Source organism: Scyliorhinus torazame, chromosome 11, assembly GCF_047496885.1.
Source record: "Scyliorhinus torazame isolate Kashiwa2021f chromosome 11, sScyTor2.1, whole genome shotgun sequence".
Lineage (NCBI taxonomy): Eukaryota > Metazoa > Chordata > Chondrichthyes > Carcharhiniformes > Scyliorhinidae > Scyliorhinus > Scyliorhinus torazame.
The window spans coordinates 190664441-190683663 of record NC_092717.1 but is presented as its reverse complement, the minus strand read 5'-3'; the positions used below and the strand labels follow the sequence as shown (position 1 = coordinate 190683663).

General features: G+C 46.6%; 1 protein-coding gene across 1 annotated transcript in view; it reads left to right on the top strand.

The window, feature by feature from the left end:
- ptpn23a (protein tyrosine phosphatase, non-receptor type 23, a) overlaps positions 1–19223 on the top strand; it is a 135305-nt gene that overhangs the window by 48167 nt on the left and 67915 nt on the right. The window contains exons 9-10 of the mRNA XM_072468199.1: positions 3040–3087; positions 3224–3280. Coding sequence (XP_072324300.1) covers positions 3040–3087; positions 3224–3280 — 105 coding nt within the window. The remainder of the gene's footprint in view (positions 1–3039; positions 3088–3223; positions 3281–19223) is intronic.

Here is a 19223-nt window from a genome sequence, read left to right as displayed (position 1 = left end):
CCACTAGCCTCTGCCTTTCCATTCACCGCCTTCAACGCCTCCCATACCACCCCCACTCGCACCTCCCTGTTGTCGTTGGCCTCCAAGTACCTTTCAATACACCCCCTCACCTTCCCACACACCACCTCATCGGCCAGCAGTCCCACATCCAGCCGCCACAGCGGGCGTTGGTCCCTCTCCTCTCCCAGCTCCAGTTCCACCCAGTGCGGGGCATGGTCCGAAACGGCTATGGCTGAATACTCCGTGTCCCCCCCACTCTCGGGATGAGCGCCCTGCCCAGAACAAAGAAATCTATCCGGGAGTAAGCCTTATGCACGTGGGAGAAAAAAGAAAATTCCCTGGCCTGCAGTCTTGCAAACCTCCATGGGTCCACTCCCCCCATCTGATCCATAAACCCCCCTAAGTACCTTGGCTGCCGCCGGCCTCCTTCCCGTCCTTGATCTGGAGTGGTCCAGTGCTGGGTTCAGCACCGTATTGAAATCCCCTCCCATTATTAGTCCTCCTACCTCCAGGTCCGGAATGCGCCCCAACATGCGCTTCATGAATCCAGCATCACCCCAGTTTGGGGCGTATACATTTACCAACACCACCCACGTCCCTTACAACCTACCACTCACCATCACATATCTCCCTCCATTATCCGCTACGATAGTCTTGGCCTCAAATGACACATGCTTTCCCACCAGAATTGCCACCCCTCTATTTTTTGCGGCAATCCCGAGTGAAATACCTGTCCTCCCCATCCCTTTCTTAACCTGACCTGGTCCGCCACCTTCAGGTGTGTCTCTTGGAGCATTGTTCTGGGCCTGTCCCTTGTCCGCGTCTCCCTCACTCTCCAGTCCCCCAGCTGGGGGACCCCCGCCCCAGCCACCTCTTCTGTGTCCCGTTCTCTTTCGGCCAGTGCAGCAGCAACCCCCCCCCCTCCCCCCCCCCCCCTCTTTTCTTCTCTCTCTCTCTTCCCCCCCCCCCCCCCCCCCCCAAGCTGGATCCCCGTCTAGCTTTTTTGCTCCCCTCATATCCCTCCCATAAGTCAACTGACACCTGCTGACCCCGGCTTCCCCCGCCATCCCTTTAAACCGCCCCCCCCCCCCCGTATGGGAATCTCACAATCAATGTACATTCCTTTGTTCCCCTTCCCGCCTTTTTTGCCGCGCGCGGAAAAGACAACCCCGCGCTTTCCAAAAGCCTGCCCCGCCTCCCATGGCGCAGCTCCTGTCATGGCCTTGTCCCTCTCCCCCAGCCCATATATCCTTTCCTGCACGTGGTTGACCCCCTATGTACAACAACCGTCATACTTCAACCCTCAAACACCCCCCTCCCACACAAACCCTCAATTAGAGTCCAATTTTTCAGCTAGTATAAAGGTCCACGCCTCTTCGGGCGTTTCGAAGTAGTGGTGTTGGCCATTATGTGTAACCCACAGTCGCACTGGCTGCAGCATTCCAAATTTCACTCCTTTCCGATGCAGCACCGCTTTGGCCCGGTTGAAACCCGCTCTCTGCTTAGCGACCTCCGCGCTCCAGTCCGGGTATATTCTGATCTCCGCATTGTCCCACTTGCTGCTCCGTTCCTTCTTGGCCCATTTCAGGACCCTCTCTCTGTCCGTAAACCGGTGAAATCTCACCACCATCGCCCTTGGCGGCTCTTTTGTCTTGGGCTTCCTCGCTAGCACTCGGTGCGCCCCATCCAGCTCCAGCAATCCCGGGGGGGCCTCCGCACCCATCAGCGTCCCGATCATTGTGCCCGCATATGCCGCGGCATCGGCCCCCTCCACTCCTTCTGGGAGACCCAGGATCCTCAAGTTGTTTCTCCTTGATCTGTTCTCCAGGTCTTCGAGTCTTCCCGCCCACGTCCTGTGCAGCGCCTCGTGCCGCTCCACTCTCTCCGCCAGGCCCACAAGCTCGTCGTCGTTCTCACTCACTTTTTCCTGGATCTCCTGAATCTTCACCTCTTGGGCTTTCTGGGTTGCTCCAAGTTTTTCCACCATTGCCTGTATAGGCGCCACCATCTCCTTACGCAGCTCCTCGAAGCAGCACTTGATGAACTCTTTCATCTCCTCTCTGTCCATGGGCGCCGCCATTTTGTTTTTTTCTTCTTTCTTCTCCCGCTGCTCCAGGGCCGCTTTCCTCGCCGTTTCACTGCGGGTCCGGTCCATGCAGGTCTGTAGGGGACTTCCTCCGTTCTTCCCCATGGGTTGATTTTTTTTTTTTTAAAAGGTCCGTTGGGGCTCCGTTAGCGGGCCCAAAAGTCAGTTTCTGCGGGAGCTGCCGACTCGCGCGGCTTAGCTCCGCATCGATGCGACCCGGAAGTTTGATACTAAATTTTTTTAAGCGATGTATGCAAATATGAGACTTGTCTATGCATATCGACTCAACTGGTCAAGCTCCAACTTAGGACCAGAAGGTATCGTGCTGTTCACAGAATCAAAGAATTGTTAGATGCTGAAGGAGAGCATTTGGCCCATCATGCCTGCACTTGCTCTCCAAATGAGTATTTTGACTTGGTGACATTCCCCTGAATTTTCCCTGTACCCCTGCATAATGTTTCTATTCAATGAATCATCAAATGTCCTCTTGAATGTCCAAATTGAACCCACCTACACCACACTTCCAGGCACGAAGGAGGAATGAATTGGTACTTTTGGTGCCATTCACTTACTTCGTGAATTTTTCTGTCCTTTGTAACTCTAGCTGAACGTGTTTTGTTTTGTATCTTTCCGAAGTCAGTGTTGGCACGTGGCATATCCAGTATGCCGAAACTCAGTGACATGGATGTCTGTTGAACTCCTGTACTGGCTATAGTAACTTGGATCTTGTGCAGTTGAAAGTTTTCTCTGGCAAAACGTCACTATGCACTTTAGCACCAAACCTGAAAGAAGTACCTGTTACCTGATTTTTAAAAAACCATCAGTGTCATTGACTAGCATTATAGATTTTTCTCAGCAGTTCTGACAATTATTGTTTCTTTCTAGTTGCCGGAGCTGTCTAGCTCCACCTGGTAATTGCCAGTCTCAAGACTTTTTTTAATACTTTATTGCAGCTTCATATGGGTAAGCAATCTGAAGAACAACAGAAATATGGAGAAAGAGTGAGTAGAAAGTATTCTTCATTATTTTCACCTTGAATTTTGTGAAGTGAGCTTGTAGTTGGGTTTAAATTAATGTATTTGTTTGTCTGTCTGGGATGCGGTATGATAAAATCATGTGGATTTTCTATTATTGCAGCTTGCTTACTTTCAAAGTTCATTGGACAAGTTGAATGAAGCGATCAAGTATGCAAAGGTGAGTTTTGATTTATGCAGAATTTTTCCACTTAAGTATAACATGTAGCTATTGAAGGATGTTTAAAAATCACATGTACAGATTATATAAAAGTATGAGTTAACATCCTTTTAAGTACTGATGAAGGGTCGTGACTCAAATGGTAAGCTTTCATAGGAACAGAAGAAATCGGAACAGGAGTAGCCAATTGCCCCCCCCCCTCCGAGCCTTCTTGCCTTCTTTGACCGCCGCCCACTTCCCCACCTGCTCTTGAAATCCCATGATTCCCTTAGAGACCAAAAATCTGTCCTCCTGCATTAAATAAACTTAATGAGCTATCATCCACAACTCTTTAGGATAGACAATTCCAAAGAATTACAATAGTGAAGAAATTTCTCCCCATCTCAGTCCTAAATGATTGACTCTTACCTTGAGACTGTGTTCCAGGAAGCAACTCCGTGTCTCCCTGTTAACCTCTTCAGAATCTTGTATTTTATATGTCCAATTTATTTAGCCTCTAATCCTTTCCTAGTAGGACAACCCTCTCATCCCAGGAACCATATAATAAACCTTTGCTTTACCACATCCAATGCCCATATATCTTTCCTGAAATATGGTCTCACTAAAACCGTGTACAATTAAAACAAGACTTCTTTGTTTTTGTATTACAGTCCCCTTGCAATAAAGGCCAACATGCCACCTGCCTTCCTAATTGCTTACTGTACCTGTATGCTAAGTTTCTGTGTCCTTGTACAAGTACACTCTAGTTTCTCTGAACGTCGGCATGATGTTGCATATCTTATAAAATAAATTTGGTTTGTCTCTTCTTAGAATCATTAGGGTCAAAGTGAATTAACACACACTTCCCCAAATTATCCTCCATCTGTCACCTTATTACCCATTCATTTAGCATGCCCATATCTCGTAGAATCCCTACAGTGCAGAAGGATTCCAATTGGTCCATCGAGTCTCCACAAACCCTCTGAAAGACCACCCTACCTAGGCCCAAACCCCGTCCTATCCGTGCAACTTCATCCTAAGGGGCTATTCAGCATGGCCAATCCACCTAACCAGCACATCTTTGGACTGTGCGAGAAAACCGGAGCGTCCGGAGGAAACCCACGCAGACAAGGAGAGACTGTGCAAACTCCACGCAGACAGTCACCCGAGTTGTGAATCAAGCCCATGTCCCTGGCGCTGTGAGGCAGCAGTGTTAAATACTGTGCCTCCCTCATTGAAGCCTCTTGGCAGCCTCAATAGGCTATGTTCTCGCACAGCTTTGTATTGCCAGCAAACTGGCTACTCTTGGTCTGGTTGTCTTAAGCTCACAATATATAGAATTTTAAACAGCTGAGGCCCCAGCTCTAATCTTGTGGCACTCCACTAGTTATAACCAGCCAACTTGAAAATGTCCTCTTTATCTCCACTCTTTGCTTCCTGTCAAATGACCAAACCTCTGTCCATTCCAATGTGTTACCCCAGTTTTATGAACCTTTACCTTGCTTATTAATCTTTTGTGTGGCACGTTACTGAATACCTTTTAGAAATCCAAGTGTATTACACTTATTGATTCTCTTTTATCTACCTACTAGTTACATCCTCAAAGAAACTCTGATAAATTTAGCAAACACAATTTCCCTTTCGTAAAACCATATTGACTTTGTCTGAGTGTACTATGTTTTTTTAAGTGTATTGTTAAGTCTTCCTTAATAATAGATTCCAGCTTTTTCACCGCAACTGATGTCAGGCTAACTGGCCTGTAGTTCCCCGTTCTCCCTCTCCCTCCTTTCTTGAACAGCAAAGTTATATTTGCTAACTTCTAACCAACTTGCAACATTCTAGAATAGGGAATATAGGAAAATAATAACCAGTGCATCTACTATCTCTCAGCCAACCCCTTAAGAGCGCTAGGTTGCAGGTCATCAGAACCTGAGGATTTGTCAGCTTTCAGGTGTTGCTCTCTTTGGTTGTTTCTAAATTTGGCGGTCAATATGGTCGCCTTTCTTAATTCTAATTACATTAGCTTTAGAGTCGCCAGGTATCTTTCGATACTGCCACAAGGTTCAAACCCGAATACTGATCAAAAGAGTCGGTACACCAGTTAGTTAGTTCAAAGTCAATACTATTTATTTGCATACACAGCGATATTTACTCATGCATGAAATACTACAGACTAAACTATCTCTACTGCTAAAGCCTATACTCAGCTTTGGGCGCCCACTCAGTCAGAGGAACAATGGCCGTTGTTCGGTTCTGAGGCTGCTGGGGTCGAACTGGTAGAGGGGAACAGCTAAGGTCGTCCGTCTGGTAGCGAGCGTTGACCTTGGACTTACTTGCTCCTGATGTAGATGGTGGAAGAGTCTCTCCGCTGTGAGAGCCGATTCCAAGAGAGCCATTCTCTCTTGGGGCCTTCTTCTTGTACCCGAAGGGGGCTTTGTGCTCTTTGGGTGGGCCTTGAACTTGGCCCCAATCAATTGGGCCATTTCTTGATCATTCGCATTGATCCTGACCAATAAAGGGGTGGGTGCCCTGGTGGCTGGGCATGTCCTAGGTGGCCGTTGGCCTGCTTCGTTTTCTGCTTTCGATTTGGGAAACTGGCGCCGCGAGGTCTGGGGCCAAATCGGTTACTTAAGTATCTTCCTTTGTTCCCGGAGATGGGCCATCCATATGCTAATGGACCTACAGTTTCAGTCTCGTCTGGGAGCTGTTTCTCCAATCTGCAGACAGGCTCTGTGCCTGCTTGTTTTCTTAACCGTGTCCATTTTTTCCTGCAATCTTTGCAATCATAGATCTATGATCTATGATTTTTCCCTGGAATCTTTGCAAATGTCCATTTTGTATTCTAGAAGTGGCCATCCCAGATGGCTACACACCCTCCTTGTGATCCTCAACGTGAAACGTGAAGGATCAAATTACTGCATCTTCTTTGTTCGCCTCCTAAGTCGGGCACCCATAAGCACTTGATAGGCTCTACACTGCTCTGTCCTATGAATTGCTTCTTTTACCTAAATTATTTTATGTACATACATCATTATAAAATTCTACGGGGCGCTATGACATTCAGGCATGCATTACAAAATAAAAAAAACTGGAACCTCTAACTGTCCTTAACTAAACTATCCTCAATCAATCAAAATAATTTACAACATTTTAAACTGTACAATAGCAGCAACACGGGTCTCTCTGGCTTGGCAGTCAAGCACAAGAGTTTTGCATTTCTTATTAGAACGAAACGAACACACAAAAAAACGGATGTACTTTAATTCACTTAAAGGGTTTGGGGGGTAACGTCCGCGCGCAACTGGAGGGATCCCACTAAGATCCAACTGTAGAGCATGAGGGTTGTCTTCATCTGTCCTTCTTTCTGTCTTTCCTTCTTCTGAGGTTCCCGACTTCTATGGACACAAGCGTAATTTCTGTTATTATCTTGTTTAAGATCTTGTCTGTCTGTCCTTTCTTTGCAAATCACCCATGATAATTGGTCACCATCTGTGACTCCCTCTTCTTAAAAAAAAAAGAGAAATATTTGGGACAAGACATCCAAGAAAAATACTGACACAGTGCGAGCCGTCTCGCAGCCTGTGTGATCTACCATCCTAGTGTTTGAGGATGTAAATATCACCTGGAAGCAACCTAAGGGTTGCCATAAAGAAACAAAAGAGTTTTGAACTTAAAGAGCTAAAATGGGGTGCGTATGGGCTGCGGCGGGTAAGAATGGGTGGAATTCCCGGGTAGGACCGTGATCAGTGACGTATGTGCTCTACCCGAGCGTAGCTGACCAGCGGGGGGTCCTCAGGCAGGGTGGGGACCAGTGCCGTTTCTCCACTGCCTGAGCGACTGGCAAGAACGGTACGAATATGTGGTCGTCATGGTGGCTGTCTCTTGTGATTACCTTCAAATCAGGAGAGTAGTTCTGATTGGTTGTCTGCCGACAAACTAGTTCCTCTAACAGCCGTTGGGCGTCAGAAGGGTAGTTCTGCCTGCACCAAGACGTGGCATGGGGCCATGAAAACTTTAAATGAACAAACAACATTTAACATTCACAATAACGAACAAACGTACATTTCAAACATGGTGCAGGTTCCATCAGAAAAGACACCGTAACTCTCCATTGGTTCCTTTTTACCATCATCTGGACACCTCATTGCTCAATAGCGAACAGAGTCGCAAAGGGATTCGTTTGGTGGAAGTCAGACTCTGTCATCATCTTCTCCTGGCTGCCATACTCTTGACTGGAGTAGGCTTGCTAATGCTGCTTAGGGCGAATTGGGGTCCATCTCATCATTCTGGATGAGCCTGAACGAATTGTCTTGGTGCCAGAATCTGGTGTCGAGGTTGGAGCTGCAAGGGTTTAATTCGTCATCGTCGGGTGGTGGGTCAGGGGCTTTAATGTATGTTATCTCGAAGGGGTCGCTGGAATCATGTTCGGTGGAGCAGGGGTATAAACGTAACGTGGCGTGCTGGGGCTGTCGTCGTCACTATCGAGAGACGGAGTCGCGCCTCTGGGGGTGGAGTTGAAGTTGTGTCTGAGGCGGGCTGGACTGGTTGGGGGAGGATAGGAATATGTCGTTCGTGTGTGGGGCTCATCTGCTGCAAGCGAGATGTGGTGTGCATGGTTGTTCTGCAAGCCATAAGCCTTAAGCACGCAGACTTGCCATTCGGATAGATGATCTTATACATAGAGGGGCTAACTTTATCTGAGATGGAGTACGGTCCGGAAATTTTGGGGGAAAGGAATGAACTGGGGTTGTATAGGGACAGCATCACTTGTTGCCCTACTACAAACTTGGTGGCGTGTACTGTTTTGTCAAAGCAAGCTTTGCTTTGCTTCTTGCGGGTTCCAAGCCTGACAGCTGCTGCAAGCTGGGCAGCCTTCACATTCTCTATAACTTGTTGTACTGCTTTCTCATGCATGAGGGCGGTGACTGTGGGGCTGGCCAACTCCAGTCCTAATAAATATTCTGTCCCTTTCATCGGGCGTCCGATCATGAGGGTGTGGGGTGTGTATCCTGTGGACGTCGATACTGTGTTTCGAATGAACATTAATGCAAATGGGAGAACTGTGTCCCAGGTGCTGTTGTGCTGTTGCACCATTTTTCTGAGGGTGGGTTTTGGAGTTCTATTCATCCTTTCTACAATGCCGCTTGATTGGGGGTGGTATGCTATATGAAACTTTTGTTTTGTTCCGTAAAATGTGAGGACGTTTTTCATCACTCGTCCTGTAAAATGGGAGCCTTGATAGGACTTTATACTGCGTGGGAGGCCACATCTTGTAAAGATGTGCTGGGTTAGAATTTTTGCTGTCATTTTGGCAGTGTTTGTTCTGGATGGAAAAGCTTCCACCCATTTTGTGAAGGTGTCGATGACCACCAACACATACTTAAAACCATTTCTGCAGGGAGGTAGGGGTCCTATATAATCTATTTGCAAATTCGTCCAGGGGCCATTAACGGGGCGGATGTGACTAAGCTGAGCCTTTCTTGCATATCTGTCCGGATTGTTCTAGGCACAGATTAAGCAATTCTCAATGTAGTGGGTAACATTGGCTTTTAAATCAGGCCACCAGTAGAGTGGTCTGAGGTGGGCTAGGGTGGGTTCAATGCCCTGGTGTGCATGATTGTCATGGAACTGACAAATAATTTGATTCCTGTCCTGGCTGGGGACTACATAAATGCCGTCTTTTAGAATCACACCGTCGTGTGTGGTTATCGCGTTTTTGAACTTCGTCCAGGGGCTGGGAAGTTGCCTTTTAAAACTTCCCTGAGCTGCTCATCTTCCTTTTGAGCCTTTGCCAAATCTTGAATGTTGGTCTGTGAGACCTGAACCGCGTGTACTGGGGCGCTTTCGGGGGGTTCCAAAAGTGACCATGTCTGGAACCTGCTTTTGCTAGGGCGTCTGCTTTAACGTTACCAGGGGGGGAGGAACGATGATGACTGCGAACTTTGATGATTCCATATTTACGGGCTTTGGCCGTTTTTAGGAAATGCTGGAGTAATGGCGTTGAGGGTAGGGGCTTTCCGTCTGCGGAAACAAATCCTCTAGTTTCCCACAGGGGTAGGAATTCTGTTAAACTGTTGCAGACATATAAACTGTCCGAATATATGTCGGCTGGTGTTAGAAACGAGTCGGGGTGGTCTACAATATACGCTATGGCTGCCAGTTCTGCTGCCTGCGAGCCTTAATGTCCTGGCAATTTCAACAAAATCTCTTCTAGGGCATGTCTGCGCGTCCTCTACATAAATACCGCAACCGGTGATTCTTTTCCCATTTAAAACTGTGGAGGAGCCATCCACATAGATTCTAAGGGGTGCACATGTGTCTGTGGGCTGGGGTCTCTGGGGTGTAGTACCTGCTTTCCTGGGGGCTGACTTTGGTATAAAGGGTCCTGGATTATGCTTTGTGGTGGTGATCTCACACTCATGTGGCGTACCTGCATATTGTAAGTTATTGGCTGGGAAAGTGTGGCTCTTGGTTCTTTTAACCGTGATGTCCCGTCCCTGTAAAAGAAGAGTCCAATGGGCTGCGCGGATCTGGCTGACTGTGCCATCCTTAAGTCGACCATCTAGTAGTAGGTGTGTTCAGTGAGAATGGTGATGGGGTTGAGTCCTGTAATGTAGGCGAAGTATTGTACTGCCCAAAAAACTGCGAGCAGGTGCCTTTCGCAGGCAGAAAATCCTTGCTCGACTGGATCTAATACACGTGAGGCGTATGCCACGGGGCCTAATCAATCATGTCGCTCTTGGAGGAGCACGCCGAAAGGGTTCGGTCGGTAGTTGCAACCTCAATTGCATACGGGGAAAGTGGACCTGGGACCTATAATGCTGAGGGCTCTTTTTAAAGCATTCACGGCATCCGTGTGCTGTGGAAGCCATTCCCAAGGGGCTTGTTTCTTGAGAAGTTCGGATAGGGGCGCTGCTTTTGTGGCGAAACCATAGATATGGTTTCGGCAATAGCCAACCAGTCCTAGAAATGACCGGAGGGCTGAGACATTATGGGACAGGGGTAATTTGACGATCGAGTCGATTCTTTTCTGCTTGATCTCGCGTTTGCCATGTGTGATTACTGTACCTAAGTAAATCACTTTTTCTTGTAAAATCTGGGCCTTCTTGGGGTTTACTTTACAGCCAATTTGTTGTAGGAGTCCTAATAATTCGGCGAGAAGCGAAATGTGCTCCCCCTTTGTGTCCGTCTGTAGTAGCAGATCATCTACATATTGGACCAGACAATCGGGTCGGGAAAATTTTGCTAATCCATTTGCCAGCTGTCGGTGCAAATTAGAGGGGGAGTGTGGAAGCGTTGTGGAAGGCACGTCCACTTATATTGCTGTCCCTGGAATGTGAATGCGAATTTATATTGGCACGCTTTATCCAATGGAATGGACCAAAAGTCGTTGCTAATGTCCAAAACTGAATTTTGTTTGACTGTAGTCCCTGTTTAAGAATGATCTCGTGGCTACGGTGGGGGCTGCTACTGGGGTTACTTTGTTCAGTTCCCGGTAATCAATTGTCAGTCGCCATGATCCATCGAGTTTCCTGACGGGCCAAATTGGTGCATTATTCGTGGAGGCTACTGATCGGAGTACGCCTTGATCAAGCAAACTCTGTATTACTTTTGAGATTTCTCCCTCTGCCTCTTGGGGAAAACCGTATTGCTTTTGGGGTCTGGGGCTGGGACCTGTAATATTCACTAAGCCAGCGATCTTGCCACAGTCGTGCTTGTGCTGTGCAAATGCTGCTTTGTGTTGCTGCAGGACTTCCCTAACTTGTTTGTCCTGACTAATGGCTCGAGGGTCGAACCAGAAGTCTCCTACTGCGCTGATCCTATTTTCATACTCTCCAACTGTGAGCGTGGCGGGGGCTTGTGCTGCCTTTGGCATTCTCCATACACATTTATTTACCGGATCAAATGAGAGGTTGTGGGAGCTCATGAAGTCAATTCCCAAGATGTGTTCGGCTGTCTGGGATAGATCGACCAGAACTACGGGGTGTTTTGTTTTAATGTTCCCTATCTCGATTGCTACAGGGGCTGTGGTGTGTCCCTGCTGTAAATGGCCTGTAAACCACTGAGTGTAATGGTGTCGATGGTGGGCCATGTGTCTCGCTGAAACATTGTGGAGGAATTGAGCGTGGTGCGGGACCCTCCTGTGTCCCAGAGAAATTCTACGGGGTGTCCCCAGACTGAGCCTGCCACTACCGGTCTACCGGACTTGTCCCAAAGGGTGTCGCAGACCCAAGTTGGGGAGCCCGAACACCGTCAGTCAATGCCGTTCATATCTGTGTTCTCAGAATGGGCGCTAACACTGTGGATTGGCTTTGCCCTATTCTTATTTAGGGTGCCTGACTGTTGGTTTCTCTGCTGCTTCTGGGGCGCATTGCACTCTCGTGCATAGTGTCCTAATTGTCCACAATTGTAACACACCTGGGATTTGGGTTGCTGTGGGCTGTTCCTGCCCTCATTTGCCCATGCATGGTTCTGGTGCGTCCTAACTGGATTCATGTTGCCTGTTCTTCCTCTGTTTTAACAAATGCGGTTTTGCCTTGGATGGACTGTTCCCAAGTGCGGGACAATCTCTTTAACACCCATTTTTCGTTGTGGGCTTCGTCTGAGGGGTCGTAATTTGCCCAAGCTCTCTGTCGCAGGAGAGACTAGGATGAAAATCCATTTGGCTATATTATCTGGGAACAAATGGGCGCGGGCTAATTCTCTGAAAACTGCTGTGAAATGTATTCACAAGCGTCCAGCAAATGCTGTGGGGTGCTCTTGTTTTCTTTCGCCTACACTTGTTTAGGCCTTCTACGGGTCTCCTTTGTTATAGCCGATTGCATCTAGGATCGCTGTGTGCATTTCTTGTAGTGTGCCTCCTCCTACATTCTGTGGGTCGGGAAGGGCTGTCATGACTGAAGGGTCGAGGCTTAAAACTGTGAGCTTCACTTGCTCCTTTTCATCCAGGCCGTACATGGTCGCCTGCTGTCTTACTCTAGCAAAGAACTGGTGGGGGTCCGATGTGGGTAGGAACGGTGTAATTTTATCACGCGCATCTCTTAAATGGGTGACGGTTAATGGGGTAGTGTATAGGAAATCTGAGTCTCCTACTGCGGCCTTGCGATGTGTGGTTATAGGGTTCATAGGGGTCTGTTCTGCTTGTGCAGTCGGGGGTTGGGGTGCTTTTCGTTTCTGGGGTTTTTCCTGTGTACATGTCCCATGTGCATATTTATGGGCAGTCTCATTTAACTCCTGCCAATCGGAGCCATTTTCTTGGTCTAATTGGGGTCCAAACGTGCTCTGAAACCCATTCTGAACAAAAAGCAGATTGCAATTCTGCAATTTGCTTCCGGCACTTTGCGTGAATTACCGAGCTCTGCCTTTGTTCCGTCGTGGAAGTGTGGAGTGCTTGTAGGGCTGCTTTTAAATCGCTGCACTGTTTCTGCAACTGCTCGACCTGTTGTTCCGTTTCCTGTCTTACCAACACCGCGCATTGTGTGTCTTGGTAGGCTTTGTCGTATTGGGACTGAAAGCTGCTTAAATGGGCGAGACAAGACTGGTGTGCCCGCTTAGTATCCTCCACCTCCTTGTCCCTCGCCGCTAACTGCTCTCTCAGTTCCTTGTTCTCTCTCTCATATCCGTTCACATCTCCTTCACTACTCTTATCTCTCTCCTCAATCTCTCTACGGAGCGTCCTCATGACCTCCTCTGTGCCTTGCAATTGTGCCAAGCAGGACACGATTGCCATCGGCTCGCGAGCTTTCCCTAAGCTCTTCTTCTGGATCTCTGTCAGGTTCTCCCACCAAGTATACCCTATACTTCCGTTACCTGTCTCATCATTGGCGCAGAATTCACTCCAAAGGGGCCATCCTTTCCCTTTGAGATATTTTCTGATCTCTTCTTCCCATACGGGACACTGTCCTAGTCTACTGGTCGCTGCGATCTCGAATTCCTGGGGGTTCATAAGGCGTTCCATTGCCTTCATTGCCATTTCTCTCTATCTGTGGGGTTTACTGAATTTGGAACAGGGGATGATAAACTGGTGATGTAAACATGGCTTACGCTAATTTCCGGCCTGCAAAACTCCCGACAGTTTTACGCAACAAAATCTCTCAGGTTTACCTTATATCCCTGTTAGTGTGAATGCATTAACACACTTCCGAATCTTGGAGGTTTGATCAGTATCATTCTTACACTTGTGGTTTTTCTGTTTCCAATTGGATTCCAATTCAAATTTGGGTTCTCTCGGAGTGACTAGGCCACTTCTAGGTCGAGTCCCGTCAGAGGTCGCCAGTAAATGTTGCTCTCTTTGGTTGTTTCTAAATATGGCGGTCAATATGGTCGCCTTCCTTAATTCTAATTACATTAGTTTTAGAGTCGCCAGGTATCTTTCGATACTGCCACAAGATTCAAACCCGAATACTGATCAAAGAGTCGGTACACCAGTTAGTCAGTTCAAAGTCAATACTATTTATTTACATACGCAGCGATATCTACTCATGCATGAAATACTACAGACTAAACTATCACTGCTGCTAAAGCCTATACTTCGCTTCGGGCGCCCACTCAGTCAGAGGAACAATGGCCGTTGTTTGGTTCGGAGGCTGCTGGGGTCGAAGTGGTAGAGGGGGAACAGCTAAGGTCGTCCGTCTGGTAGCGAGCGTTGACCTTGGACTTACTTGCTTCTGGTGTAGCTGGTGGACGGGTCTCTCCGCTGTGAGAGCCGATTCCAAGAGAGCCATTCTCTCTTGGGGCCTTCTTCTTATACCCGAAGGGGGCTTCGCGCTCTTTGGGCGGGCCTTGAACTTGGCCCCAATCAATTGGGCCATTTCTTGATCATTCGCATTGATCCTGACCAATAAAGGGGTGGGTGCCCTGATGGCTGGGCATGTCCTAGGTGGCCGTGGGCCTGCTTCGTTTTCTGCTTTTGGTTTGGGGAACTGGCGCCGCGAGGTCTGGGGCCAGATCGGTTACTTAAGTATCTTCCTTTGTTCCCGGAGATGGGCCATCCATATGCTAATGGACCTACAGTTTCAGTCTCGTCTGGGAGCTGTTTCTCCAATCTGCAGACAGGACAGGCTCTGTGCCAGCTTGCTTTCTTAACCTTGTCCATTTTTCCCTGCAATCTTTGCAAATGTCCATTTTGTATTCTGGAAGTGGCCATCCCAGATGGCTACACAGGCCCTTGCGTTTCTCCAATACTTTTTTTTCTGCTGATATTAATTACTTTACATTCCCCACTGTTATTAGCCCCTTAGCTACCAGCAATGTCTGATATGCAATGATGTCTTGAACTGTTTAACATCCCTCCCATTTCTTCATTCCCCTTGATTTCTTCTGCCGTTGTCTTTAGCTATTCTACTACTGTTACCTATTCCTAGCTCATTTATGCCAATTATACTTTTTCCCATTTTAAAACTTATTGATCACCCTTTACTGTTTTCCAAAGCATTATCAATCCTCCAGTTTATTATTATTCTTTGTATTATTATAAGCCTCTTTTTCATTCTTACAATCCTTAACTTCACAGTAAGCATTGGATGGATCTTGTGGATTTCTTTTTATAACTGAATCTATTTCTGTTGAACGTTTTATATTCTTTAAATGTTTCTTTCCTCTGGCCATTTACTGCAATCCATTGTAGTCCATTTATCCAATTAACCAGGACTCTCTCACTAAGCTTAAGATTCTAGTTTGGAACTGGAGCATGTCGCTTTCAAATTGATATGGAATTTCATTGTATTATGATCTCTTTTTTCCCCCCCAGAGGATCTTTTACGATGAGATTCCTATTTAAACCTTTCTCATTATACAATGCTGGACCTAAAGTAGCATTGTGCCTCATTAGTTCCTTGATGTATTGTAAGAAAATGCCACAAAAGCTTTCGGTAAACTTACCTTCCAGACTACCTTTGCCAATTTCAGTTGTCCAGCCTATATGAAGACTAAAGTCTCCTCCAATTATTATATTGACTTTGATACAGTCTCCAATTATTTTTTGCTAAAAGTGCTGTCCAATGGTATAACTATTTCTGGAGTCTATAAACTACTGCCACCAGCATTTTCTGACTCTTATTCCTAATCTCCACCCACACTGATGCGACCTCCTGATCTTGTGAGACAAGGGGCTGGATTCTCCTATTTTGAGACTTAGCGCTGACGCTGTCGTGAAAACTGTTTTTTTTTTACGCCAGGAATACTGGCATCAAAAGGCCACTGATTCCCTGTTTTGTTGGGGGCTAACAGGGAGCCGTCATAGAGCTCGCAGCTCTAGCTGCCAATACGACTCCCAGCGCTTCTGGTTCAGAGGCCGCGCATGTGCACGGCGGACTCAGCCCGCGGACCTGGACCACCAAAGTAGTGCCCCGCATCGGCCGCTCGCTTGCCCCGGACTGCCTGTCCACATTGCCCCCTGCCCACTGATCGGCCCTCCCACGACTGTGGCGGCACCCAATCTGAGTCCGCAGCCGCCATGCGAGGATCCCGGACTGTGTGAGCACACGTAAGCCACGCCGTCGGGAATTTGGCTGGTAGGCAACAGAGCATCGTGGGGCAGGCCTCAGGCGCACGCAAATTTTCAGGGGGCAGAGAATTGAAAAACCGCGCCGCTCCCGATTTTGGGGCCAAAATGGATTTTCCGCCCCGTCACCGAACACTATTTCGGCGTTGGGGAGCGAAGAATCCAGCCCAAAATCTTTTTCACTTTGTCCTTATATTGTTCTTTATTATCTGGGACATCTGAATCCTTCCTCTGTGCTCCATATGGTCCTCTCCATCTCTGCAACTTGTCATGTCCCTCCTCTTCACTTCTTCAGATCTCTGGAGTTGCCGTATTGTCCTGTTGTCACCTGTGTGAACATAGCCAATGCAACTACAGCAATGGCTCCTCTGCCTGCCTCCATATTCAAATCTTTCTATATTGTAACAACTGCTTCCTCATGATTCCAGTAAACCTTCACTGTCCGTCTCCCATGGCTCTTAATGCCCTTTCTATAATGGGCTACCCAGAGAGACATACAAAACTCCAAATCTGCCATAACATTTGTCTTTTTCAAAGTCAGCTGACGACTTTTATATTTATCTTCTACCATACATGAAATATAGAATCCTGCTTACCTTTTTAAAATTCCTTTTCTGCCTGTGATTTTACCTTCTAAAGATCTATACATTTGCACCGCTAAATTTATGACCCTCTGTCCACCATGGTAACTCAACTATTCAGGATTTATCTATCATTGTTTTCTCTTCCAAAATATGATTTCTCTGTATTGAACAGCAACCCAATTCATTTTTTCCAATTAAGGGGCATTTTAGCATGGCCAATCCACCTACCCTGCACATCTTTGGGTTGTGGGGGTGAAACCCACGCAAACACGGGGAGAATGTGCAAACTCCACACAGACAGTGACCCAGAGCCGGGATCGAACCTGGGATCTCGGCGTCGTGAGGCCGCAGTGCTAACCCACTGCGCCACCGTGCTGCCCACCATTCCTTACAATTTGATACCAACATATTTCTTGATTGCACCCAGTTCACATACTTGGGGCATGCTGCTGCTCACATCCTACTGGCCTGAAAAACCTACATATGCCCCAGCTACCTTGATCATACATACTATCTTATGACCTAATTTTTCATTTCATCTTTTGTTTCCCAATTATTTTCTTTTCGTCCTCTGATTAATAATAATGATCTTTATTAGTGTCACAAGTTGGCTTACATTAACACTTCGATGAAGCCACTATGAAATTCCCATAGTCGCCACATTCCGGTGCCTGTTCAGGTACACTGAGGGAGAATTCAGAATGTCCAATTCCCCTAACAAGCACGTCTTTCGGGACTTGTGGGAGGAAACCGGAACATCCGGAGGAAACCCACACAGACACTGGGAGAAGGTGCAGACTCCGCACAGACAGTGACTCTCTGGATTCGAACCCGGGCCCCTGGCTCTGTGAAGCAACAGTGCTAACCACTGCTACCATGCCACCCTAATTTCAGACGGTAATGGAGCAGAATTAGGCCATTCGGCCCATCAGGTCTGCTCTGCCATTCTATCATGGCTGATATATTCCTCATCTACCTACAATGTTACAGACCAAGAGCTGGATTGCGGAATCAGCCAGCGCATCATCTCCCTAGGACACATGACCTAGGAGCGGGAGTGGCAATTTAGCCTCCCGAGCCTTACACCCTCAATATGATCATGGCTGATCCTATCCTAACCTCAACTCCACTGTCCTACCGGTTCTCCATAATCCTTCAACCCATTAACAATTAAAAATCTATCTAACATCTTAAATTTACTCACTGTCCCTGCATCCACCACACTCTGGGGTAGTGAATTCCACAGATTCGCAACCCTTTGGGAGAAGTAGTTTTTCCTCAAATCTGTTTTAAATTTGCTACTTATTCTAAGATTATGAACTCTCGTTTTCGAATGTCCCACAAGCGGAAGCATCAGCTCCACGTCTACTTTATCCATACCTTTTAGCATCTTGTACACCTCAATTACATCTCCCCTCATTCTTCTAAACTCTAGAGAGTATAGGCCTAAGCTGTTCAATCTCTCCAAACCACCCAATTATCTGTTTATCATTAGGAAATTGTAACAGTGGGTTTTGACAGGCTACCTGATGGTATGAATTATCGGGCTTAGCTCAATTTTTTCTTCATTGTGTGTTCTTTCTTGCCCTAAATTAAATCGTAGACTTAATTCCATTTGCTTCCATTTCTCTGGCTAAGGTTAAATGACTGAATATGTTTGATTTTCCTTCGAAACAGACATTTAGGCCTTTAAACATAGCTTCTAATTAATCGGAAGATAAAAAAATAAATAAATCTGCTCCCAAGTGTGTTGATCATGTAATCAGGATCATGGGGTTTGTCATGCTGCATTAGACCAATTACACTTGGAGAAGTTTATAGGGGAATAGAGAATGATTTATTCGTTATATTTCCTCTTCTGTGTAAACACTGGATGTACTCCGTGATTAATATTTTCTGGTTTGATAAGTGTTACTATTTTTGTTCCTTAGGACATGGTTTCACTGCAAGTTAAGAGAAACAAAATACACATTTTTATAAATCATGTAATATTTGATGTCATTGTACATTGCTAAACCTCTAACTGAAGCAAACTTGAACTGGCCTCTTGCAGTACTTTAAAAATAGCATCGACTGAAGCATTGAATTTGGATCATTTGTCAAGCGCGAGGAAATCGTCCATTGCAGTCTGAGAAAGGGAAATACGTAGGCTCATTTTTAGTTCAGACTTGAATCACAGAGATCAGGAAGTATGACTTCATTAGAGGATTGGTCATTGCTGGAAGGACTTCTGGGCAGAGTAGTGAATGAAAAAACTTGGATTCATTAAAGGAAGAGCTGGATATTGTGATGGTCAGGAAGCAGGCCCCTGTTTATTTTTGATATGTAAGGTAGGATGCATTGGAAATCCACAGTGGCGTCACCTAACCTGTCTATATCTCTTGCAATTCCCCACGGATTACCGTTCTACGTAGCTTTGTAACGTTAAAATTAGGCCATTACTCTCTGTTTCTCAGCTAAGCCATCAATGAGGCACCAGCGCTGATGCGTGGGACACTCCACAAGTCACAGCCTGCCAACTTCAAAATGCCCTGTTTATGCCCACTCTGCTTCCTGTCCATTAACTGATCCGGTATCAATAATGTATTACCCCCAACTGTATGAGTCTTTTTTTGTTCCTTAGGACATGGTTAGGACAAACCTTTTGTTTGGCACCTTATTGAATGCCTTTTGGAAATCCAGGTTTACCTACCCAATATTTACATCCTCAAGAAACTCTTGCACATTTGTCAAATGGAATTTCCTGTTTCACTTCACTTCTCTGCATTAAATAACTCTTCATGTGAAATAATGGTAATAACATTACGACACTAATCCAAATACACTAGGGATACTCAAATCCTTTCTGGACAGCTGGTGTACTTCTACTTTATGGAAA